At 32.8% G+C, this 27,806-nt stretch overlaps 2 protein-coding genes across 9 annotated transcripts in view; both read left to right on the top strand.

Annotated features, from left to right (window-relative positions):
- The window catches only part of LOC148622505 (condensin-2 complex subunit D3-L-like), a 50,751-nt gene extending 48,770 nt beyond the window's left edge, over window positions 1-1,981 (top strand). For all 5 annotated transcript variants that reach the window (XM_088572515.1, XM_088572514.1, XM_088572512.1 and 2 more), the window contains 2 exons: window positions 617-653; window positions 1,550-1,981. In XM_088572515.1, the coding sequence (XP_088428641.1) occupies window positions 617-653; window positions 1,550-1,708 (196 nt within the window). In that variant the 3' untranslated portion in view covers window positions 1,709-1,981. The remainder of the gene's footprint in view (window positions 1-616; window positions 654-1,549) is intronic.
- A 6,315-nt stretch (window positions 1,982-8,296) lies between these two features.
- LOC148622504 (zinc finger RNA-binding protein-like) overlaps window positions 8,297-27,806 on the top strand; it is a 38,616-nt gene continuing 19,106 nt past the window's right edge. Inside the window, exons 1-10 of one of the 4 annotated variants that reach the window (XM_088572508.1) lie at window positions 8,297-8,314; window positions 16,416-16,632; window positions 16,957-17,050; window positions 17,378-17,590; window positions 19,424-19,480; window positions 25,484-25,650; window positions 25,839-26,030; window positions 26,308-26,518; window positions 26,862-26,945; window positions 27,560-27,619. In XM_088572508.1, coding sequence (XP_088428634.1) covers window positions 16,429-16,632; window positions 16,957-17,050; window positions 17,378-17,590; window positions 19,424-19,480; window positions 25,484-25,650; window positions 25,839-26,030; window positions 26,308-26,518; window positions 26,862-26,945; window positions 27,560-27,619 — 1,282 coding nt within the window. In that variant the 5' untranslated portion in view covers window positions 8,297-8,314; window positions 16,416-16,428. Of the gene's footprint in view, window positions 8,315-8,387; window positions 8,533-16,415; window positions 16,633-16,956; window positions 17,051-17,377; window positions 17,591-19,423; window positions 19,481-25,483; window positions 25,651-25,838; window positions 26,031-26,307; window positions 26,519-26,861; window positions 26,946-27,559; window positions 27,620-27,806 lie in introns of those variants that run through there. The other 3 variants (XM_088572506.1, XM_088572507.1, XM_088572509.1) reach the window with 3 other exon arrangements.

Here is a 27,806-nt window from a genome sequence, read left to right as displayed (position 1 = left end):
TGGAGATGAAAGGATCTAGCTAAATGATAGTCTTTCTTTCGGATCAGATCAGCTATAAAGTCAGCCTCATAATAGTGAAGGAATAGGTCAGCAAGTAGTGGAGCACAATTTGTTCCCATTGGAATGCTGACTGTTTGTTGAAAACAGCATCCGCCACACTGGACAAATATGTTGTCGATTAAAAATTCCAGCATTTTGTAAACATCTTCTTCTGTATATTTGGAAGATGATTTGGAATTATTTCTTACAAAGTATGAGAAATCTCTACCAAGAACTATATATTTGTATCTAGGTGTACCATCTTTTTTGGAAAAGTAATGATGTATAATGTTTTTAAGTCAGGATTTTAAATGATTATGGGGAACAGAAGTATACAGTATCGAAAAATCGTAGGTTTTAATGCTATTATATTCTGATAATAGTCTTGAACTGATTGTCTTCAAAAGATCTTTTCGAATTTTTCAGGTTCTACATTGAATTAAAACCACTACGGGAGTAAAAAGTGTGGTTGTCATCCTTCCTTTGATCATTTTTCATTCAATTTTTTTATTTCTTGTTCTGTTATTTTTAATTAAACTCACATTTACTCTCATCTATTTGATGGTTTTTCTTTCAGCCTGCCTAAGCCCAGAAAATGGAATGTAAAGTCACCGGTAAGTTAATTATAAAGATCTAATATTTACATGCTGTAAAAATACTTCTTTGAATCTGGTTTTACTGTTACAATTTGTTTTTGCCCCCACTGCAACACAGATAGGGCATAAAAAATTACGCCTGTCTGTCACATTTGACTTTGTGGACACAACTCCTCAGAGGATTGTTAGCCATTATATGTAGTTAATCATATTGCACCACCATTTTGATTTGAGAAATTTTACAGGAGTTATGAGACTTGAATGAATTTGTACATGCTACACTATAGGAACACATTGTGGACAGTTGTTTTAAGTGGCAGGATACATATGGCTACAAATAGCAATCTTGTTCTCAGAGACAGTTGTTTTAAGTGGCAGGGTACATATGGCTACACATAACGATCTTGTTCTCAGAGACAGCTGAGTGGCAGGGTACATATGGCTACACAGCAATCTTGTTCTCAACAGCTGAGTGGCAGGGTTCATATGGCTACACATAACAATTTTGTTCTCAGAGACAGCTGAGTTGCAGGGTACATATGGCTACACATAACAATCTTGTTCTCAGAGACAGCTGAGTTGCAGGGTACATATGGCTATACATAACAATCTTGTTCTCAGAGACATCTGAGTTGCAGGGTACATATGGCTACACATACTTGTTACTTGAGATTTTTCTTATTTTGCTTTGTAAAATCAGGTCAGTTTTAAGTTGAACATTTAGGAAAGAGAGATCAATAAAAATGCATTTAATGAATTTTAAAAATGTGTCTAGTTAACTTCTTATGTTTGTTTGTTTTTTTATGAAATGGCAGTTGGTCTATATAAGATACAGTCTTAAAAAAAAGACTGGTCGTGTAATTTGGTTATAAATTATTTGTAAAAATAACTTCTTTTTTTTTATTTGATTTTAGGCTCCATCAAAACAAGTTAAAACAGCAGAAGTATCAGAAAATGATGAATCTATCAAAGAAAATGATATGAATGATGAATCTGTGACTAAAAAAGCTGGAAAGCCTGCAACAAAAACTAAAAAAGCAACTCAAAGGAGTACTCGAAAGAGTAAAGCATGATACTGTTGAACATACTCACCTCTTATGTCTTTCTTTGTTATATCAAAAAGTGAATCTACATCATGATTTAGGGCATCTGCAATAAAAACAGGGCCTTCATTCGAAAAGATGGTGATCCTATTTTTGTCACTAACACCCTGAATGATGACACATATTCCTTAACCAGTACTATTTGGCTTTTGTAAATCATGTTAATTATCTACTGGTTGTTATTTTGGCAATAATTATGCAGATTTATACTGATGTAATTCATTAAAATTATGAGATGCAGTATTTAGGCTATATGTATTTCTGTCAATACTAGTATATGATTACTCTGGTTTTCCTATTGTTTTGGGGATTCATTCAATTGGAAGAAAAAGGCTGGAAATTGTGACTTGGGGAAATAATCTATGTATTAAGGACTATTACAGTTCCATTGTATTTGAGTGTATGAGATGACAAATTTGGGAAATTTGGAGTATATTTTTCTTTGGAAATGAGGCTAAAATTTTGGAACCAAAATCACTGACCTATTCTAAGAACTTAGGATAGTTGTAAAGTTCTGCTTTCAATTGTAGTATAATAAATAGTCTTTGTTTGATGGTCAAAGGAAGATAGTTCAACTTGTTTTATGAACCATACGTTGAAAGACAGTGAAGTTTTACACAATTTATTGGAAGATTTCCATTTAACAAATAATAATGTTATGATTTTAATCTGGAAGCAGGTCTAGGAGTTGAGTCACTCCATTTGTCTGTAAGACTTCAACTTGTCATTGCAACTCATCTGAAACTACTCTTCAGAAATTCCTGAAACTTGGTTTGTAACAAGAAGACCATTTCATATGCAGTTGTGCATATCACCAGAAAATTTTCATTCTCTAACTTATATGGGAGTTATGCCCATTGAAATGAGAAATTTACCATAATTCATCATGCGTCAGCTTATTATCACAACTCCTCTGAAACTACCAACAGAATTTCATAAAACTTGTTATGTGGCAAGAACACCATATATAGTCATGCATATTATTAGGAAATTCAGATTCTTTTATTTTCTTGGAGTAATACCCCTTTGAACTTAACTGAAAATCATTATGTATTATCTTGCCATCACAACTTCTTGTTAACTATTTAACCGAATTTCATGAAACTTGGTATTTTGCATAAACATCATATATAGCTGTGCATATTATCAGAAAATTTTTATGGCAGTTATACCCCTTTGAACTAGAAAATTACAAAAAATTCTCATTTGTCAGATTGTCATCGCCACTTCTTATAAAGTATTTAACTGAATTTCATAAAACTTGGTATGGAGCAAAAACATCATATGTAGTTGTGCATATTATGAGGAAATTTTGATTGTCTAATTTTTTTTTATGAGAGTTATGCACCTTTGAACTTAAATATTTACTAAAAATCATGTATCAGCTTGTCATTGTAACACCTCTAAAACTACCCAACAGAATTTCATTAAACTTGTAGCAAGAACACTATATGTTGTTGTGCATATTATCAGGAAATATTTATTCTCTGATATAATGTTCCATATATCTGTTCATAACACTTTTTTGGAATTCTCCTCAGCAACTATAAAAATCACAGCTGCAGTGTGAGGCAAGTCCAGACATCAATTGACCTAGCTTGTTCATGGGTGGAAATGTTAATAATTCCACTTTAAAAATATTAGACCATGAAATATTTCATATAGAATGAAAATGTATTCCTGTATGAAAATTGAGCTAAACAACATGCAGTTAATGGTAAAATGTTCTGTCATTCCACGTTTAAAATAACTATACCATCTAGACAAACATACCTTAAATTTACATTTGTATTGCATAGATTTGTACCATGATTACTGTTTGTTTCAATATGCCTAAAATGTTCAATGTATTTTACACAAAACTAATGTTCTGGTGTTTCTCAGAGTAAACAAAAACTCTGGCTATGTGGCTTTTCTGTACATCAGGTCCCAAAAAACTGAAATAATACTTAAGTCTGAGAATATTCTTAACTTATATGGTGACTCCAATCAAAGTCTTTGAAACCAGTGATGTCACAAACAGTTAAAAACTTTCTCAGACTTTAGCAATTTTTCAAATTTTGAGGCGCTGGGGCCAGGTTCACTTAAGGGTTATTTGTTTATATATATACTATTAATTTACTATATATTTATATCCTTCCTATAAGTTTTAGTGCTATACATATGATGTTTTTTTCTGTCCAATCATATTTTAGCAGATTAAATAAAACAGACACTTAGGGAAATATCTATGAGACCATGACACCAATAGTGTTAAATTCAAACCTCACTTAAAATTTATTTTACCTCAAGTGCCTTCAACAGGAGGAAAAAAGAACAAATATAAACCTGATGTTAACATAATTGTCAATTAACAATAACAAGAAAAATCAAAATAATATTAAAAAAAAACAGACAAGTCTCGGAAATTAAGGACTTGGATGTATGTGATCAAATGAAGTGATTTTCATGTATTACCTACGGTTTTCCTTTTTTCTAAAGGAAACTCCAGCTCATTTAGATCAGAATAGTTGTAAGACAGAGCTTTTTGTGAAAGTTTCAGATGTAAAAGAGTGGTAAAATATTGGTGATATAATGAGAATGGATATGGTGACAACATCCCCAGTGGGATGAAAAATGTCAGCTCAAGTCCACTTGTGGATCTTCAATGAACGACAAGAAAACTATCACACCACAGCACCATCTGCAACAACATTATACACGGGTACAGCAAAATAGTTGCCCCTTAATACTCCAGCAATATAAAAGTAAATTGAAAGTGAAAACAAAACAATACATACAGATGCCAAAAATTCCTCACTTTAGCAATGGTAACCTTCCTATAGCTAAATACAACTCCAATTCATGTAATCAAAAAGTTAAATTTACCTAGACAAGTATAACACCAATGAAAGATATGCTAATTTTTTTTAACAAAAAAATAAATTTAATATTAGTAATAAAAATTTGAAAGACAATAAAACAAAAATCCAAAAGAGTTCACACTTAGATTACAGAAAAGGTAAAAGTAATATTTGATTATTGACGTGTTATCAAATTAAAATTGATATAAAAAGGCACCTAATGGGGATTTTAAAATTAATTTGTCCCCCAGGATTACAGGGTTCCAAAGTTTCAAAATCACATCAGAGAGGTGAATACATCAAAGGAAAATGCCACTTAGTCCGACACAAAATACATGATAGTTGGTATTATTGAGATTAAAATGGAAAATACTTTTAAGACCAACAAATAGAGAAGAATCCACAAATATTATTTCATCTTCGCCTGACCTGCCTCCTTTGACCACTTTAAGTTGATTGTTGCTTCCTGGAGAGGATGGATAGTTGGTATTATTGAGATTAAAATGGACAATACTTTTAAGACCAACAAATAGAGAAGAATCCACAAATATTATTTCATCTTCGCCTGACCTGCCTCCTTTGACCACTTTAAGTTGATTGTTGCTTCCTGGAGAGGATTATGGTCAAAATTCTGTTTTTACCATTAAGATAGAGGTACCATATCAGTCACGTGTATACATGTATATGCTTTTCTATTGATGGATATGTCTTGCAGGGCTATGTTCAACTCTAAATAAAACCATTCTCAGATCACCTTTGCAAAAAAGCAATGTAGACATAAAGTTATTGAAGATCTTCGACACTTTATTACATAGTGATTATTGAAATGTTTCCTGATGATATAACTATGACTGTAAAGTGCGTTTAATTTTTCCAACGCAGTTGGTTTAGTTTCGCTTTTTACCCTTTGACCTTGAAGACGCTCTTCCATGGAAACGCAAGTCACCTGATTGCAATTCTTTTTCCTGATTGGCTAAATACCGATAGTTTAGTGGCATTTGAAAAAAAACTATCGAAAATTGATATTGCATGCCATGTGTTATTTCCTGAATAAAATGTAGAAAATTGTAACTAAAAAGAACAAAATTTTACTGTGTCAGCTATCTTTTTTTAAAGATAATACTTGTTTCCACCTAAAGTCATTCGTCTGAACACTTCATTACCAGGCTTTTAACTGGCCCTTTTTTTTCTTATTTGCCTAATTTTCCTCCTTTATCCGTAACTTTTAGGTCAAAATCCTTGAATTGCCTTTTTTTTTTTTTTAATTAAAATTCAGAATTTTTATATGACTGCCAAAAAGGGGAAAATGAATGTTATTATTTGAATTGATTGAAAAACTTACCTGTTGATCCCATTTTTATGATTTAGATGTCAATGTGTGCTTTTGAAATTTTGTTGTGTTTTTTTTTTACAGGGTAGGCTTATAATCAGTTTTAAAATTATAGGCATACAAAATTGGGCCATACCCAAAAAAGACTTATTTTTGGTCCAATTTTGAAATTTTATTTTATGAAAATTCATAATTTCAATCAGATTTCAGGTATCTCTTACATTTTTCAAATTAAAAGTGCTAGGGGCCACACCCTAAAATATGTTGGTTCAGTTTGGAAAATATTTAATTTAATTTCAAATTTTGTGCTATATTTTATCCAAACCAGTTTTTGGGTCCATAATGAACTGTAAGTTTTTATGCCTAAGTGTGTCAAAAACTAGTATTGTGTCCACACTAGCCCCAGAGTTTGACATGCTGTGGTCGTATCATGCTATGCTCCATGAAGCTCTTTATCTAAAATGGAATATTTCTGTTCAATTGCTGCATACATTTTATATCAGATATATAGTATTTAAGTATTTACTGACAAAGATTTACCAGTAATTGGTTACTATAGTTTCCAGTCACGGATAGATACATTCAGCAGTTACCTGATGCACAGGACCTCAATCCATCTTCACAGAATGATTGCTGAATGCTTGTGTTGATGATTGTGGGATTACCATCTATGGTGATGATCTAATGCTCCGTATTTGATAGGATTACAGAGGATTTTGTTTCAATTAATGACTATAAGACTAAGAAAATTATTTAGATTCAGCACATATGTAACATTAACCACAAGTTCATGAGCTTTTACAGTAACCAAATATAGACAATAGACAAATTTATTTGCACAAACACATTTACAGTAAATGGTTATGGCATGAACAAAAACAGAACAATGTAATATACATTACATATAAACTAAATTTATGACCATGGTGCAACAGTGGTGTAAATCTGATCAAAACAGATTTATCTTTAGTTTTAACGTTGTATATTAATATAATTTCTGTTAAATTAAATTGATCTTCGATTCCAACATTCACTCATGAATTTGATAGTTATTTTTAGTATTTCTATAGAGCAACTGTTAATGTGTATGCTATGTTTCTTGGTGTGAGGTGAGATTTTGATAAAGAAATTAAATTATGGTTGTCCAATTTCATTCTGTATTGATTTCTTTGCGATGTGTAGTGGGTGCACACTAAGAAGTAATGATATTTATCCTCTATGTTCCCACTATCACATGATTTACAAATACGTTTTTTTCTCTCTCTGTTTTTGTACCGACCCCTTTCTATTTCCAGTGCATGTGCACTCAAAAGAAATTTACTGATGATAGATCTTTCTATTTTAGATTTACATAAATCATTATATGGGGGTCTTTTAGATGGAATAAATATTTTACTGAAAAATGAGTTTTTCACTCATAGCTATTGAGCTACTAAATTTTGCTAAAACTGATCATGTAGTCTTTGTTCGATTCTTTCGATACAAAATTGAAGGTTATTAAGTTCTCAGTTAAGATGACAGAACCCTAATTTATTTATGACTAGTGACTTACCAATTCATTGTTGTACACATACAAATCGTTATCTTTACATATGTCTATGATTGTAATTGTTTTGGATGATATCAAGCCATTGACAATTATTGTAGTTGTGTTTGTGCTATGTGCTATGGGAACTAGGATCAAATTTAAATAAAAAGCCACATGATTGAAAATTTCAAGAAATAAAAAGCCAGGACACGGGCCATAAGAAAAAAATATATTGGCACATCTTTCATTGACCTAATATTTTTGTTTTTATTCAAAAAAAAATAATTTGTTGGTGCTTGGCACGGAAGAAAAAAAGGCAGGATACTAAATTTGATCCTAAACTCCCTGCCCAATAAAAATGAAATGGTTGCTCCCTACTTAGGAATTTGAATTTGAATATAAAACAGACGTGATAACATTTAAAACAAAATACATGAGACCATGCATGATAGAAGGACATAGCAATGCATAGCAAACAAAGCTAATAAATATATTGTATTAAAAATGACGACAGACATTCAGACGGCAATACCTTGCTGGATTTTCATCATCCAATAACATGCAAAGTTATTGACTATTGTTTGTTGATGAGAGCAGGGGCATTATGAGCAAAATGTTGAAAAAGAAACAATTACCCTTTAAAACGCCATAATTTAATTATCCCTAAAATTGTCGGTTCCTAAAAATGCCCTCATTTTTTTCACAGAAAGCCTGCCTTGAATATAATTGCAGTTGAAACATTTAATATCTGTTTCATTTCACTAAGATTATGTTGTATTATCTTAGTTCGTCTCTAGAAGTATTAGTAAAGTTCGTTCCATGACCGATTTCTACTTTTCTACCGGTCAATATAAATCGTGAAAATTAAAGTTAAGGTAATACATCTTAAAATTTACTTTTTATAGCGCTTATTTTTGTATTTGTATTTTACTAGAGTAATGAAGGAACAAATCGATAAATCATTTTTTAAAAATAAATGACATATAATTTGTGACGTCATTACCGGTGGAAAATTTCGGGCACCGAGACCTTGGATAATTAGAGCTGTACAGAAAGACTACAAAAAACACAAACAACTGTAAGCTTATAATAGGTACAAATGCACCAAACATATGGTGGATTAACTTTAATCAACCAACTATCGCTTATACTGTCACTGCTCGAACATTTTTCTCCCGAAGGTGATGCTTATTTCTGTAAAAAATGGCGTACCATCGTTCACCATGCTTCAACCTCGTGCATGTCCTCAATCTCAGTGCTTCAGTTTGAGTCTTAATTAGATTTTGAAAATGCATTAAACCACTTGCTGTTGGTCTGGTTGAAGTTTGACTCGTGATATTGTTGTTCTCGTATGTTCGTCCCCTTTTTTTTATGTGTTTCTTTGTTATATATGTGGAATACACATGTTAGGGATGGTAAATGGTTTTAAAATACAGGGGATATAACTTAAAAAATAAGCTAAAATGCAAGCTACATCTATTCCAAGCATAATGCAATTTATTTGAAGACAATATGATAAATATTAACACAATTACGAATGTTTTGTAGACCATTGTCTCTTTTTCTTCAGCGTCAATTCCCTAAAATATGTCCCAAACACCCAAAATATTGAAAAAAATATTTAAAAATGTTACAATTAATTTCCTAAAACTTTTACAAGTTCAAAGTATTAAGAAACAATAAGTGTTCATTTTTAAATAGTTTTTAAGACTAGTAAATCAAAATAAGCTGTCTGATAGAAGCAAAATAAGGGGAAGACAACTAAAAAATTCCACTGTTTTTTCGGAAAATTTATATTTGGTCCCCATTAAGCATGTAATAATCCACAACAAGATTCCAGATAAAAATAATAGATGTTAAATGCAAGCAAAGACTCTGTCCATCATTATGCATATCAATTAAAGCCTATATCACTAAAAAAAGTCAAAATTAAGGTAGATTTTGAAGTCATAGCCTCTTTAATTTTTGTTCAACCAAGTATATACATGTAATGTCCAGAATTGTTAGTTTATCGTAGTTCCTCCAAGTTTAATGTATGATTTTTATACACAGAAGCCAGCAGGAATTTTTTTCTCAAAATTTAACATTAGAAATAAGCAACCAACCTTACAGTCTTATCAATAATCTGGAGATTGTAGATATATATGTATTTACTGTAACAGTTGAAGTTTACCCTGAAACAAAACAGCAATTGTTCAAAACATAGGTAATCAATTATTACAAAGCTGGTGGTGTAGTGGTTAATGCGTTGGACTACTAACCCAGAGATTCGTGGTTCAATCCTCATCTGAGGTGACAATTTCATGGATCAATTTTCCGACTCTCTCTCGACACCATTGACGAGGATGGTCTCAGGAAACGATGCTAGTCCTTCGGAAGGGACGAAAAATCAGGGCCCGTGTGAGGGGAGAGCAATACCCTAAGCACGTTAAAGACTCCTTCGTAGAGTTCGATAAGAGGAGGCTCATTGGGGGCCGCTACGAGGGCGGAACTCGCAAACTGCCAGCTGGAGAAGGATCGATATAAGTTACTTGATACTGTAACTTGTTTCCCAATCCAGTATAAACAAATAATTAAAGTAAATAATTTCCAATGTATAATTTTGCCTGGTGCATCAGTATGCAACGTTACAAGATCCTACCACTTATAGCTGCTGAGATATGAGGGTGGGCCTCAACTTGAACCAAGTTCACTGAGTGATGCATAAAATGTAGGTCAGAGTGACGTTATTTTGCCTGGATGCTGGCCTACACTTCAAGGTGCATCCGTATACAAGGTTACAAGATCCATTTATAGTTGCTGAGATATGAGGTTGGACCAAAACTGTAACCAAGTTCACTGATGCGAAAAAAATTTCATTTTGACTTTTTTCAAAAAATAATATTTCAGACATGGGAGGTTTCAGACAGCAGGATTTTTTTCAAATACTAGTAGTTTTTAAAGAAAACAAAAATAAAATGAAATGAAATTTGGTTAAACGGGCAATTAAGCTTTTCTGGTAAGTGGTAAATTATGGAGATCATAGATAGTTGTATTTCATGAATATTCTCCATTTTGTGTTTAGGGGCCTTTTACATTTGCTATAATCTATATAGTGTTGCTCAGGCATAAAACACCAACAACCAACAATTGAATTTTTCAAGGAAAAGTTTTCTTTGTGGTGAATAATGAGTACATATTGAAAACAAATTGTATTAATCTACCACTATATCATGAAATCAATACCAAGACCTTTGTATTGCTTTTGGTATTATTATAACAACATTGTTCTATAGCTAAATTATAAGCACTTATATGAAATTTACTGAGGATAGATCTATCATGCCATTTTTGATTACCCCACCCCCATTAAAAATTAATTTTCAATAAATGAATTTGTGGTACAACCACTTTTCAGGCTGACTTTGTTCAAAAATAATGTTTGTCTTTGATATAAATTTATCTTTGGGTCATGTATATAATCAGCATTGTTTACTTTAGTGTTACCGTCTTCCCTTTTTCCCTTTTTTTTTTAATTCTCAAACAAGCACATAACCCTAATATTCGAAATAGATAATGTATTTCTTGGAAAAATATTTATTTTGGTTGTTTATTTCATAAACTGACTTGTTCTGAGCACATTCAACTGTATTGTTTACATGTTGTCAAGAGCTTTTATGGGGGCCGCCATATTTGATGAAAACGAGGCTCATTTTTTTACCCTCAGTAAAATCATGTTTTACATAAATATACACGATTGACTGTGAATATGCATTTTGAAATTGTTTACACAAATGATTTGACCAACCAAAAATCTGCATTTCAACTGCGTATTCACCTTAAAACACTTTAAAATCTTGAGATGTACACTTTGTTAGCGCTGCTTCAGATGAAAATTCGTCTGCAAAAAAATCAATGTTGTAAATACGCTTGCTGAAATCTTTTCTGCAAGTCATCATTAACTTTCGGAACCTCAAAACTTTGTATTTTGCTTATAAATAAACATTGTATGGACCAAGGTTTCAAACTGGGAAATGGGAAAATCCCTAAAACTTCCGGGACGAAATTATGTAAGTCAACTGGAGTTATCTCCCTTACTCTTTGCCTTCGTTACACATGTACATGGTTGTCATACTACTAGTGGTTACAAAGGGATAGTTCAGTTATGGAATTAACATTTTTGTTCTCCTTATGCTGCACTGTCAAAGTTACCATTGGTGTCATGGACACTTGATTTTCTGAAATGTAGTAATGTATACTCGACCTCACATACAGCACATTTTCGATTTGAAGCTCTATTTTTTAAACTGTCGAGGCTTACCACTAGAGTGTCTCTCTTTTATTTAATCTGAAGATAGTTCACATATATGCATGACGTGATAGTTGGAACGAGTCGTTTATTGGCTAAAATTTTGCATAACAAATCCTTACGGGAAAATCCTATACTAATATCCGCCATGTTGGTTTCTACGGGACGATTTGTTTACAAACGAAATTCGTAAGTTCTCCAAACTCCGGTGACAATTGTCTGCTTGATCAACTTCTCTGTGTTGTACGATGTTCGCGTAGAATAAATCTGCGATATCCGAATTAGCGCCAACATGCACTCAGGGTTAATCAGTTTTTGGACATACCATGTAAACGTAAACAACATCTCCTAGCAACTTTTGCCGTTTGGCTAAACAAATGAGCAAGTCATTTATGGCAAAACAACGGTAGGTGTCAATAAAGTCGTAGAAAATATTTTTATTCAAATTTTAATAGTGTCTTATTTATGTGACACCAAGTATAGTTTCAAACATTTTTTAAGTGCAGTCACCTCTATGACATTTGTTGTGTCTGTACATTGAAAAGTGATACTCTTCCACATTTACTGTTATGAAATTGCACATTTAATTGTTCTTTTTTAGCTCACCTGGCTAAAGGCCATGTGAGCTATTGCCATCACTTGGCATTCGTCGTTAACTATTATACAAAACTCTTCTCCTCTGAAACTACTTGATTAATTAGAACCAAACTTGGTATGAATGTACCCCTGCATAGAACTGATGTGGGGATTTTTGATTCCTCGAAAAACATGGCCGCTGTTACTAAAAATAAGAAAATAGGGGTCAGACAGTAGTTTTTCACATATATCTCCTAAACCATTAGGTTTAACTGAATTCTGCCCTTTGTTAAAGTGTTCAGCATGATGTTGTTGGGGTTTAACGTCCGAGCAGCAATATTTCAACTATTTTCAGACGATGAACATGAAGTGGATGATAAAATGAACATGAAATGATAATGAAATGAAAAATGGGATGGGACAATGGGGTCCACAAATTTTGATTGCCACTAGAAATAGGGAGAGGTGGGTAGGGTCGGGCAATTTAGCCTCCTGTGGCGGAGCCCTATGGTTATTACTCCGGGAGAATACCACAGTAGGGGTTTTTAACGTGCGAGGAACGTGGCATCTTTCCCAACACGGTGGACCACTATGGTTTGTGGTCAGGTTTTCCATATTATAGTCTGACAACCCCAGCATGTAACACACCAGGGGTACCCCATTCCACCATCTTGGGCACACATCCCAGTTGCTCTGTGGGCAGAGCACCCTAGCCCCCGGCTAGGGTCATGAGCACTATTTAGTCGCCTTTTAAGACAAGCTTAGCGCTGCTGCAGGCCTATTCTATTGACACCCGGACCTGCAAGGGGCTTCAGCATGATGAGATCTATCTCTGGTCAAATTTTGGTTTTAATCCGTTAAGCCATGTTTGAGTTATTGCCGTTTTTCCACAATTTTTGCTATTTTTAATGTTATTTCTTTCAAAAATCATCTCCTCTGACACTACTTGACCAATGGAAACCAAACTTGGTTTGAATGTTCTTGGGGTATACTGCATTGAAATGTGGTGGGGATCTTTGATTCGAAAAACATGGCCACCGTTATTAAAAATAGAACATAGGGGTCAGACAGTAGTTTTTCACATATATCTCCAAAACAGTTAGGTTTATCCAAATTCTTTCAGTAGTTAAAATGATCCATATTATCAGGACTACAAAAGTCTTCAGACTCCTTGTAAGAGTTATTGGCCTTGAAAGGGGAAAAATGACTTTTTTGGTAATAGTTTTCAGTCAATATCTTGAAAACTGTGGTAGATTAAAGGAAACTTTCAATTGTTGAAAAGACCTTGTGATAAATCCTACCTAAGACTTCTTGAGTCAAAATTGTTGGACTTCTTTAATTTATTGCTTTTGAAAACCAAAATTCAACAAGGTGAGCGATTCAGGCTCTTGGGAGCCTCTTGTTTTGTCTTGACTCTGATGGTCCCAGACCCCCAGCCTGATAGCAAGGACCCACACGATTTCATGTTGGTTGGTCTTGAAATCCCATGAAGGCCTCCTGAATTTCAGAACTACGCAGGCACTTTTCAAGTACATGTATATTTCACAAGGTCAGCATCAGAACTTGAATTGTTTCAGAGATAGTACATTGAATTTTATACCTCCTTATTTAAAAACCAGTGTGTATGATGCCCGGTTTTCTAGTTAATATCTATTACCTCCTAAAAGTGCCTAATGAAATTCAGTGAAAATGTCACATTATGGCATTGTGCACATCTTATTTTGCTTTCCCATCTGCAGGGATTGCATTTCAGGAGAAATACTTGCTATAAATGCTGTTGAAAAGAATGCTGACAAAATTTTGTGATAAAAGAAAAAAGTCATAGTTTGACTTTTTGTCGAGTTCTAAACTTTACAGTGCTATCTTGCTACCAGCGCTGTGCTATAAACTTAAATTTGAGGATTAAAAATCAGTTACGATAGGAAACGTGTGTGCCCCGAAGTCATTTACGGCATCCTACAAGGTAATTAGCAGTAGACACGCTAAGTCAGTTGATCACCGCGCGTCTCAAGCCTATGACATTGGCGACAAGATTCTTCACCCCACCTGGCCACAAATTAATTTTAATGAAGGTGTCAATCAGATATGAATATCTGATACTGAACCAATAAAAACTGACTAGGGTAAAAATTCATTCAACCCTGGCCATAAGCATGTGGCTATTTATAGATGCAAAGTTGCACAATCACATGATGTTTTCAACATTGAGAAGCTGATTTACCTTATAAAAGAAAGTATTAAATACCCAAACTATTTACTCCATCAGATACTTCCAAAACACTTTGAAAAGAAATTGCCATGTTGTTGTCTATCAAGAGCACGTTTTTTTGGTGGGAATTATAGAAATAGATCGTAAAATCCCCCAAGTCTAAAGATATTACAACAGGTGTGGGGAAAAAAAAGATTTTTGTAAATCATGATATGGGTTTTTTGTCATGAATAAACTGCATATTAACATAATATTTAAAAACAAAACAACTAGTGTGCCAACTTTAAATAACTAGAATAAGATTTATGTTTTTCCTGGTATAACTAGGTCAACTCCACACACTACTTCATGGAAATATTTGGTAACATGAACATTAAGACCAGAGTAGTCTTTTACATGTACCTGATGAGATAATATTCTAAATATATAGATATATTGAAAGTTACTAAGACTAGAAAAAAATTGATAGAGATTGCTCTTAATCAAATGAATATCACATTCAAATGAGACATTGAGGCCCCAAAACAAATAAAAAATTGTAATTTCCAAGGGTCTGCTGTGGGCAAATATTTGAAGAACACTGGGTGTGTATGAATTAGAGGAAATATTTATGAAGAATTAGTTATTATAATTTTTTTTTTTGTTAATTTAAAAAGGAACAAATAAAAAAATGGTATTTAAGTTATAATTAATGCTAAAGAAGAGAAAAGATAAAATATTTACCAACAAATAATTCATGTAAACGTAAACAGCAATGTACAAATGTACATTTTTAATACACTGAGCAATCTTTATATAATACATTAAATACAAAGTGGCACGTTTCAACAGGAGACATATTATTGTCATGTCATGTGTGCTGAATACAGCACTATCTGAAAATCCTGGGGAGAACCCTGCACAATTGTGAACCTGACTGTCATAAGTAGAGTTGGCATGAGCCATCTGATAACTGCTCTTTTTAAGTCAAACAATGATAGCAACAATTACACTAGCCAGGCTAGAAAAATGCTACTGACTGACAATAATATCAATATATATATATATAAAAACAGCTAGTAGAAAAAAAATCAACTTGCAATTTTTGCAAGGAGGGAAAAAGGTGCTGTGTTAAAATTCAAGACCTGATCTGAATGACTTTTGGGATTTCCTATATGTTTTGTAGGGAAAAGGTCTGTGATATCACTCATCACCTTGTAAGCATTGCTCACAGTTTTTATACTACTTCAAAACATTGCAGTTAGATTTGTTATGATGGCTTTGTCTTTATGTTACTTTTTTTTTTTTCATTTGATAACTTTAGTAGTAGTCAACCCAAGTAATTATGTTTTGATATATCGCAATTATTACTTTACTGTTTCACAGAGAGAACTTCGCATTTTTTGTAAACATGGATCCAAAATTTCCTTAAAAAATTGGATAAATATAAAATGTGATTATTTAAGTAAGAAACAAGATATATCTTGTATACTTGAAAAGTGAATTTTATTTAAAGCTATAGTGTAAACATTTCTTCATGAATTTATGCTGAAGAAATAAATCATCTATATTTTGATTGTTTCTTTAGTTCATTTGTACGAAAACTGCAATCCAACAATCAAAACACTTAAATGAATTCACCTCTGTCCAAAAATGTCTGAGTTGTGGTCATCTGGCCTAAATAGATTTAGTGTACAAACTGAGAAAAAGAGGGCTAAATGTGATGATGTGGAAATAATTATAATTTTTGTTCTGTACACTGCAAAGCTAGCATGTCTTCTCTTTCATGATTTTGAAGTATCTGGATGTTGGTGAATTTGAATTCTAAGTTAAATTCTTGCTACTTACACATGGTGGACAATTCACTATTCAAGTCTTGATTTCTGTTAGAATCAAAAGTGATATTATACAAATTTTTTCTCAGGTAATTGGTTAGGATGGCACATTTCGTCTATCCAGCTGCCAATCCACAGCCGGCTGCAGCTTACCCTACAGTTCAGACTGCTTATGTAGCAGCAGCCCCTCAGGCTGCTTATGCTGCTGCTGCTGCACCAAGAGCTGCGGGGGCATATGAAGGTTATCAGGCAACTCCAGCTACACCCCAATATGCATATACAACTCGTACACAAGTTGCAGTCACAGTAAGTTTAAACATAGTCACATTATATGTAGAATCAAACAGAAGTATTGATTTTATTGCTAGATCAATAATATTGATAAAATTCCAAACAGTCACTTAAAAGATGAAATGAGTAAGCTCTTTAAATATTGCTGTATTTTGGTTGGGTGTTATTTTTTTTTAATTAAACCTCATGCTTTTAGGGGATTATGAAAGTGGGTTTTTTTTTTTTTTTTTTTTTTTATATGAAAGTGTATTTTATATGTCAATAGTGTTATTTTTCAAACAGAATGTCTAGATTTGGCCCTGGTTACTGTAATCTGTTTCAAGTTGTATTTCATTATAGCCTGCTGCAACATATGACCAGAAAGCCTATTATCAGCCAGCTGCTGCTCCTGCTGTGTCTTACAGTGCTGGTGCTGAAACTCACTATCAACCAGGTAGTATTTTCATACACTTACATGAACATTAGATTAGTCAAGTTGTTACAATACAGTTGTCCCAGATTTACCTATTTTTGTGTATTACCTAAACCGATTTGTAGTGTCAATACACTAATTTAAAGGGAAGGTTACAGTCTCTAAATATTTCAAAAATTCTGTGAGAAATGTTCAACTAAGATATTTGCTGGCATTTAAGATGAAAATTGTCAATTCTTCAAAATTACAGTTGTGTTGCTTCTATTATTGTGTGTACATCTATTAATCATATAAGGAAAGATGACTTCTACTTTCATGCTATTAACAACATAACTTGTACTATTGTAGTTGCTGCTAAGCCAGTATACTCAACAAACACCACATATAATGCCACACCAAGAGTGATAGCTCAGCCGAAAGTACAGGCACCTGTACAGGCTTCAAGTGCTGCCACCTATGTCTATCCAACTGTTGTAACAACCCAACAACCAGCATCATCATACACCACAACCTACGCTGGTGGTTCTAATGCAACAACTACTGTATCCTATACCAGCAAGGGTAAGAATTCTGGAGTGAATTGTAATTAACAGTTGTATTTGAAAATATGCATTCAAGTTCTATGTGTCTGAGTTTTGTTTTACTTTTTTTTTCAGGAATGATTAATTCAATTTATTGGGGTTAATGTTAGATATACATTGTGAAGGATCTTTTTATTTAAGCTGGTTCCTGTGGGCTTATTAGAAGTATATCAATATTAAAGCCATACCATCACTTTCTTGAAGCAAAGAATGATTTAGTTTTTATAATTTGTTTCATAAATTGCTCAGATACGTGATAGTGCTATTTCTTTTTCTGCCAGCCATTCTGTAGATAATTTTATTCTTCATGAACTATTACTGTAATACCTGGTTTTACAGAACTCTTGTTGAATTTTTAAGGCTTGCTTAGTATTCATTGACAATGCATGGCTAAAGGTAGTGCAAGTAAAAACTATTCAAAATAAATATTTTAAGAAGTCCTCCCATGTTATTAACTAAGTAGGCTGCTTCTGATAGCTTTCCAGACTTAAGACGCTGTGTTTATTATTATGATTCATGGTTAATATCTGATTGAATGTTGAAGATTAAGTCTGGAAGGCTTTTTTTACTTTTTTGATATGTGGTTCCAAGCTTTATCCAGATTCTAACCTAAAAGGTTTTGTTTTTGTTTTTTGTTTTTTGTTTTTTTTATAATTGTCATGTTATTAATATTCATACTAATGTGATTCTCAAAGATTATATGAAATTTGTCATTCCATTGTATATGATAGAATTTCTATTACCAGTTGTTATAAAGATCGGATTTAATAGTTTGGAACAACAATAAATGCCTTTTAAACTGTATTCACAAAATGTGTTGAGGAGAGATGTGGTATTTACAAATACCAGTAGCTTGACTTTAGTATTGGTTTGTTCAGTAGTTCAACCCACTACACATCTGTGTGATTTATTTTGAATGATACATTTCTTACATTTTCATTCTATCCTTGTGTAAAAATACAAAAGAAAAATGTAAAATGTATTTTTTAAGAATAAAAATAAATGTTTTTTTTTATTATTTAAACTAAATGACTTAGTGCAATTTTATTAAGGCTTATTTATATACCATTTAGAAGAATCAGACTTGAGCATTTATTAAAGTATATCACGAAATGTATCAATCAGTGTAGTTCAAGTCATGTTGATTCAAAGTATTTAGTGTGTTAAAACATGTAAGATACTTTCGTCTTTATGAATTACCAATGCTGATTGCTTTTCTTGAGAAGCATTTTTATCTGCATGCAAATGAAAGTTCAAAATTTACATCAAGAATTGTCTTTCAGCTTACTTGAAGTTTTCCATTTTTGGAAGGACTTAATCAAAATTTTTATGAAAGTTATTGGCAATTAATGTGGACAAATTAGTAAATGTGGCAAAAATTTCCATTTGTCAAGAACATTTTAACAACCACTAATCTTTGAATTTTGATGACAATGTATTTGTATTTTAATGGTTACTATGCATGGGGTTAACATTTTTTCAATGCTTTCAAAGATGTTCACCTCATGAATTACAAATATCATTGGTTTTATGGGATTGATTTTGAACTCTTTGATGAATGGAGATAATATAAATAGTTGTCAACACATTCAACTAAAAAGGTATACCACTCACTAGGAGAATCCATTATTTTATTTTATTTTTTTTACATTAACTTCACATTTTCTAGAAGAATATTAAACCTTTTAAAAAGACAGTTGTGCACATATCTCCATGAAGTATGGTATAGAGTTCAGAATTGATTTGTGTACACACACTGCTTGGTTAGGAAATACATTGGTTTGGCTAACTCTCTAACCCGTTCACATTTCAGCCGCACAAGGCAACTACACCACCATAAAACAAACAGTACAACCAGTGGTCATAAAAGGTAGGTCCTGCCTATGCCAATTGTGTCCAACATCTGTTTCCTTGTCAATATCTTGTAAGTTTCCATTGATTTAAGATCTTGCTGCATGTTGTATATGATAATATCTGATTGGAATTTGATCTTGGTAACTATTATTCAGATATGGGAGACATTTAGATTCTGAATCAGATCTGATGAATGGAAAGTTGCAAGTTTTGTTCTAGTATTAAACTTTGTACATAAATGGCATAGGCTGAACAGAATGATAGATATGAAATATTTTTATGATGACCACATGAACTTTGTATGATTTCTCATTGAATGATACAGTTTTTGTCATGACCAGTGGTAGTGTAGTTTTCATGCTTTTGTCTTGGTTTGTCCAAAATATTCAAATAAGCTTTCTCAGTTTAACTATGCATACTGACATTACTGAAATAAGGAAACTATTCTGTATAAGTGTTAATTATTTGATGGTAATAGACACAAAACATAGAACTTTCTGTATGTAAGCATATATAGTTTTAATTCACTCTCAATAAAAAAAAAATTGAATTCATTTGTATCTCAAAATTCATTATAAAGTATGCATGGATCTTAGTATGTGTATGCATTAAATAAAAAAACAAGTTCTGCATCATAGTATTAATACTGAGTTAAAAAAAATAGATTCCTTAGTTATGTTTATTGATATCCAGCCTGAAGGTGTCGCTTATGAATGTAAGCTTCAACAACCCCAGTAAGTCCAATCAATCTAGCAAGAATTGTCTCTTACTTCAAATTAGTTCCAACAGAAGAATTCCAAAGTTTTGTCAGGAATTATACAAAAATAACTGAAGGAAAAAAAACCATAAAATGAAAGTTACAACAGAAAAATATTTTGTATTGAATAATGGAGGTAATTATTGGTTACATGCTAGAATTATGGTCAAAATCACAACAGAATGATAGTTTTTCCAGAAGAATATACATGTTTTGTGTTGTTTCTTAATTTTTTTAACCAAAGAGAAATGGTAGTAAAACTGTATCATTATCATTTTTTTTATCACCTATGGCCAGGTTAGCTATTGCCATCACTGGGTGTCTGTCGTCATTGTTAACAATTTTTAGCTCTCCTGGCCAAAGGCCATGTGAGCTATTGCCGTCACTTGGCGTCCATCGTAGTCGTTAACAATTGTACAAAAAACTCTTCTCCTTTGAAACTACTTAACTGATTAGAACCATACTTGGTGTAAATGTTCCTTAGGGTATCCTGCATAGAACTGATGTGGGGATTTTTGATTGGTCGAAAAACATGGCCGCCATTACTAAAAATAGAACATAGCAGTCAGACAGTAGTTTTTCACATATATCTCCAAAACCGTACGGTTTAGCTAAATTCTGACATGGGTAAAAGGGTCAAATTTTGGTTTTAATCCGTTAAGCCATGTTGGAGTTATTGCCATTTTTCAACGATTCTTTCTGTTTTTAATGTTATTTCTTTCAAAAATCTTCTCCTCTGACACTACTTGACCAATTGAAACCAAACTTGGTATGAATGTGCCTTGTGATATCCTGCACAGAACTGTTGTGGAGATATTTGATCTATTAAAAAACATGTCCCCCATTACAAAAAATAGAACATTGGGGTCAGACAGTAGTTTTTCGCAAATATCTCAAAACCGGTAGGGTTAGCCAAACTCTTTCAATTGCTGAAATGATCATTATTATAAGGCTTTCAAAAGTCTTCAGGGACCAAAGTTTTCAGGCGACTCCTTGTAAGAATTATTGCCCTTGAAAGATGAAATATTTTTTTTTTTCTTTTTTTTTTTTTTTAGTTTTCAGCCAATATCTTGAAAACCTATAATAGATAGAAAGAAACTGTCATTTGCTGAAATGATCATACGATAAGTTCTACCAAAGTCTTCTTGAGTCAGAATTGTTGGACATCTTGTTAAATTTATTACCCTTGAAAGACATTTTAACCAGATGAGCAATTCAGGCTCCTGGAAGCCTCTTGTTTACTACTTTTTTCCTCTGCAACTGCAACACCTATCAGAACCAAAGTTGGTACTGATGTGGGTATTTTTGATCCATCCAAAAACATGGTCGCTGTTACTAAAAATAGAAAATAGAGGTCAGACAGAAGTTTTTCTTATATATACAGGGGTTGCGCTGGGCTTCGCCAATGTCACAATTTGTGATTTTTTATTTTATCTGGCGACAGAAATAGCCAGTTGGCGATTTTCTTGGCTCCTAGGTTTTGTATATTAAAATGGACAGGAAGTTTATCAGCAACGGATATTCTCTCTAATTTTGTGTTGACACCTGGTCAGAGTTAATTGACAATGACCAATTTACGACTGAAGGCAATTAAAGGTAATGAGACCAGGCAACCGTGACTGACAATATCCTCATGGGAGGTGTCAATCAAATGTAAATATATTATTGAGCCAATCAAAACTCTCATCATTTGGTCAAAGGTAAACACAATTAAGGCCATGTGCATGTGGCTACACACAAGTTTCATAGCCCTGTTTAACCATGTAATACATTCAGAAACAGACTTACCTAATAACAGAATAAATTAAATCCAATTAACAATGATTTTCCCATTAGGAAGTGTCTAAATATTTCGAAATGAAAGAATTGGTAAAAGAAAATGGATGACATTTGTTTACACTTTTACCATGTGACTTTTTTGGCGGAAAAATTGGTAAACAAACAGAATGGGGATTCCCAAAATCTAGTCAAAGAAATGCTATTCAGATATCAAGATAATTAAACAGGGACACATTTAATGATCCATGGTACAAAATGTACTTTGATAGAAATTTCATCACTTGAGAAAAAGAATCAAGTATGTTAAAAATAAAAAATAAAAAAATGAATTATATTGTATTAGATCTTGGATACATGTATGTTATGAATGGAGAGGTTATTTTGATGAATTGACAAAGATAATTCATCAGTGGACTTATACTGTCCTCTTTTTTTTTTTAATATAATTTTTTTTTGGCACCCTTTGGCTCTAATTTCTGAAAACTGGTGACAAAAAGTTGCAACTGGCGATTTTTCTGGCGACAGAATTTTGGAAGCCAGAGCAGCCCCTGATATATATCTCCAAACCCGTTAGGTTTAACCAAATGCTAACATGGTTAAAAGTGTTCAGCATGATGAGATCTATCTCAGGTCAGATTTTTGTTTCAATATGTTTTGCCATGTTGGAGTTGCTGTACTTCTTCATTTTTCCCTATTTTTAATGTTATTTCTTTCAAAAGTCTTCTCTGAAACTACTAGACCCATCAAAACCACACTTGGTATGAATGTTTCTTATGGTGTTCTGCTTGGGACTGATGTGGGGATTTTTGATCCATCGAAAAACATGACTGCCATTACTAAAAATAGAACATAGGGGTTAGATAGAAGTTTTTCACATATATCTCCAAAATCATTAGGTTTAGCCACATTCTGACAAAGGTAAAAATGTTCAATATGATGAGATCTATCTGGTAAAAAGTATTGTTTTCATATGTTAAGCCATGTTGGAGTTATTGCCCTTTTTCAATGTTTTTTCTCTTATTTTTAATGTTATTTCCTTCTAAATATTTTCTTCTAAAACTTCTTGACAAATTAAAAACAAACTTCCTTAAGGTGTTCTGCATAGAACTGACGGGGATTTTTGATATGTCGAAAAATATAGTCACCACTATTAAAAATAGAACATAGGGGTCTGACAGAAGTTTTTCGCATATATCTCAAAAACTGTTAGGTTTAGCCAAAGTCTATTGTTGAAATAATCCTCATTATAAGACCTACAAAAGTCTGTTTTGGGTCAAAGTTGTTAGGTGACGCCTTGTTAGAGTTATTGCACTTGACAGGTGAAAAATTGTGTTTGTTTTTAGTTTCCAGTCAATATCTTGAAAACTATGAAAGTTAGAAAGAATCTTTTTATTGCAGAAATTATCCTTATGATAAGGCCTACAAAGTGTGCAGAGATCAGAGTTGTCGGACGAATCTTTGTTAGAGTTATTGACCTTGAAAGGTGGAAAATTATGTTTTTAGCAGTTTTCAGCCTATATCTTGAAAACTATAATAAATAAATAGAAACTTTCCATTGATGAAATGATCCTTATGATAAGTCCTACCAAAGTTGTCTTTGAGTCTAAATCATTGGACAACTCCTTGTTAGTTTTTGTCCTTGAAAGACAAAAAAATTCAGCAGTCTCCTGGGAGCTTTTTGTTCAAGGTCATTTTCATTTTCTAATTGACTGTTCTGTGCTTTTTACAATTGGAAGCAACATATTTTCATCAAACAAAGCTAGATTAGTCCATCTAAGTATCTTATTGGGGGAAATTTACAAGAAAAGGTTTGGCACGAGTTACTTTCCTCTTTCAATAGAAAATTTCTAGAAAGTTAAAAATTGAAATTTTGAAGTTCCCATTTTTTAGCATATACGTCAATAATATAGATTTAAAGTATCATCTGTTTCAGTTAAATTTAGGTCAAATTATCTTGACTGGACTACTAAGCTGTACTAATACAATATTTTAATTTGATTTTAGAACTTTGTCTTTGGCTATAGTCTTGGTTTTGGAGTATTTAGTAGTGGATTGTGCTGATCACTACAGACATACATCCTTTGTTTCTGTGTGTATTTTGTGTGAAGCTATTTAATCTGAATTTAATTGATGGCAAATCCCTTTCTACATTTTTTGTACATTCATCATACTTGTATTAGTTGGAATTAACAATATGTTAAAGTCATGAGATAAATATGTGTGAAAAGTAGTTGGTAAAATTTTAAGTAGGGTCTGCATGGTAAATAGGACCTATTGACCTGGTGCCATTCATATTGGGTCTTAGTGGTAAATAAAGCAGGTCTTCTCATACTTATTAAGCTTTGCTTGAAAGCTTTCATGTCTTATAAATTCTGTTTTATATGGGTGTCCACACATTATTCAACAACTTAAAAGAAACTATGCTCGGCGTCACATAAATAACATACTGTTAAAATTTGAATAAGAATATTTTCTACGACTTTATTGACACCTACCATCGTTTAAATTGTCTTAAATGACTTGCTCATTCGTTTAGCCAAACGGCTTCTCCCTACACATTGAATTGTTAAATTCCGGTCAGATTTTAATTCTCGGTGCCAATATTTACATTGTAAAAAGTCATGTTTACAGTGATCGGGTTGCTAGGAGATGTTGTTTACGTTTAAATGGTTTGTCCAAAAACCAAAGAACCCAGAATGCATTTCAGCGTTGTTTCGGATATCTCGAATTTATTTTTTATGCGAACAGTGTACAATACCGAGAAGTTGATCAAGCAGACGATTGTCACCAGAGTTCGACGGGAACTTACGAACTTCGTTTGTAAACAAATCATCCCGTAGAAACCAACATGGCGGATATTAGTATGGGATTTTCCCGTAAGGATTTGTTACGTATGATTTAAGCTAATAAGCGACTTGTTTAGGGAGAAGCCGTTTGGCTAAACGAATGAGCAAGTCATTTAAGACAATTTAAACGACGGTAGGTGTCAATAAAGTCGTAGAAAATATTTTTATTCAAATTTTAACAGTATGTTATTTATGTGACACCGAGTATACAAGGCATTATAGTATCACAATCCATAGACATTTGCACTATAAATAGAAAGCTTTTTTTTATGTATAAGCTTGAATTGTTAGTATTTAATTATGTTTTCTTTTGCCTTCCTCTCACTTTTCACTTCATTATTTTCTGTTACAGTATTTAGTTAGAACAATTAAATGTCTTATGTACTGCTCTTTCTTTTATTACAACTAAAAAGAGTTAATACCAATCCACCACTAGATTTTAATTAGATGGAAATGCTTCTGTCTTATTAACTATAGCCAACTTGTATTTGAAAACTTGATTACTGTGAATTACATGATATTGTCCATGAGGCAACTTCTTTGTAGTTTCACAGCTTTATACGTAGATGTAGTTGCTTAATTCCATGTATGTTTTTCATGGCAGTGATGACAGACACATCATTTTATTTGTATACAGGTTATGATGCTGCTCTGTACTCAGCTGCTACCTCATACTACCAACAACAGCAAGCTGCCAAGGTTAAAGTGGGAGGAGTAGGTATCAAAACAAAGACCAAGATGCCACCAAAACAGCCTCAACTTCATTATTGTGATGTGTGTAAAATAAGCTGTGCTGGTCCACAGGTAAACATTATTTCATGGCTTAAAAAATACTAAAAGAAAATAGTAAAGTTTTGTTGCAATGGAATAAAGACAATTTTTTTTTTTTTTATGAATACCACCAGATTTTCATACCATGCAATATTACGTACTGTTAATACTATGGAGACAAGTAAAAGGGTAAGATTGTGAGGTAAAATATCTCTTTCTAGACATACAGAGAACATTTGGAGGGACAGAAGCACAAAAAGAAGGAAGCTGCCATGAAATCACAGTCAGGTTCATCAAGCTCTTCATCATCTACTCCTAGGGGACAAAATCAGCTAAGATGTGAACTCTGTGACGTAACTTGTACTGGAGCAGATGCTTATGCTGCCCATATCAGAGGCGCAAAACATCAGAAGGTAACAAATATATGTTTTTAACATAGCTTGCATTGACTCTTACCAGTAAATTTAAGTTGTTGTCATCAAATGGCCATTGTTTAGTTTTCTCAGATTCAGGCAGTGTCTTTCTAAGCATAATAAGAATGTATTTAAAAGTTGAAATGGACTTACGTCTTGATTTTCTATCTTACCCATTTTCTATTAAATTCACATTTAACGAGAGAATCCTATAACTTAATGCACTTTAACTTTTGCTTGTTAACCATCTTAAACATCCTTTTATATGATATTTTAGGTTCTTAAACTTCATACAAGACTGGGAAAACCCATTCCATCAACCAACCCTGTGGTTCTGTCTACTTCTACATCATCTACTGCCAAGGCAGGTGTATCTGCTACTAGCACTACCACTGTTGGAGGTGTCAAGACAGGAGCCAAGGCCGTGGCTGCTACAGTTCCCACTGTTACTAAGAAGGTTGCAGCTACACCTAAGATCACTTTTGTTGGTAAGAAAATTACAGTATAACTCAAGTTTCATCCATTTGTAGTTGTGAATTCTAAATGTTAAGTGTGTAAAACAATATTTTCATGACAATTGACATTATGTAATAAAGATGGAGAACTATTATCTCATTTGAACTGTCACTAGCTATACAAGTATATTTGAACAGATGACCATATGCAGTGATACCGAAGTACTACCAAATCTATGACCTACTTAGTATATGTTCAGAATTGTACTTATGTTATTGGAAGTCTAGTTGAAGGACTAACGTATATGTTTAGTCTGCACTGCTGAACTGTGGCTTTTTAGGGAATCATATAGAAAGAATATTATGTTCTTTACAGGAGGAACCCAGCTTAAAATACTTGGTGTCAAAACAGAAGAAGTGAAAATTGAAGAGCCAATGAATACATCTACTACTTCGGATGGTTTGTTTTCATATTTTAAAATCACACGTCTTTCAGTTTTGATTGCTATTCTGTTGCTATAGATTGCTTTATATGGCCAAAAAAAGTTATTATCTTGTTTTCTGCTACCTGACCGACCTTTTTTTTCTGACAGTAGGGTTACAAAATTTATTTTTTCAGATATGTAGTGTCTTTTCCGTCATCTGCTTTTTGTCATTTATGTGTATGCTAACATGGCAGCGTCCATGTTGGACAACAATGTACTTGTGATTGTGTTGTTAGTAAATTGAAGCAAGGCTTTATAAATGAATTTTAATAAAATAAGTATCTTAGGGCGTATGATAAAAGATAAAAAGACATTGTGTTAAAGGATTTTATTGACATATGACATGATCATATTGCCATTGAGCACACTTTTAAATGTCAAAGAAAAAAAACTAATTATTTCCCCATCTACCTACCCTGTTTTTTTCTGGTTGCTAGTAGGAAACGAGACTTGTTTTCTTTTGGGTTTTTTTTGTTTTTTTTTTTTTGCCTAAATAGAATCAAAAGGTATAGTAAACTATTATACATTATTGAAGAGATTAAGAGGTGACTTAGTCTCAATTTTATTTAAGATCAAAATACATTTTCAGAAGGAAAAGATGATGATGGTCCATTGAACATTCTTGGAGAAAAAGATGTGGCCCCTGTTGGTATGTTGTATTTTGTATTTTTAATTAAGGTTGCTGTTGAAAATATATTGTAGGACTTAGTCACTATGTAAATAATGAGAAAAGTTTTATAAACCTTCTTTATACTAAAGCTTCCACTTAAAACATTTCATATATAACTTAAAAACACAATTTTGATACAGATGATGTAAAATGAAATTAATTTAAA

The sequence above is a fragment of the Perna viridis genome, chromosome 3, assembly GCF_037379345.1.
Source record: "Perna viridis isolate PV_CMFRI_1.1 ecotype Kerala chromosome 3, ASM3737934v1, whole genome shotgun sequence".
In the NCBI taxonomy this organism is placed as follows: Eukaryota; Metazoa; Mollusca; class Bivalvia; order Mytilida; family Mytilidae; genus Perna; species Perna viridis.
The sequence above is the reverse complement of the archived record's forward strand: the minus strand, read 5'-3'. Positions and strand labels throughout refer to the sequence as shown.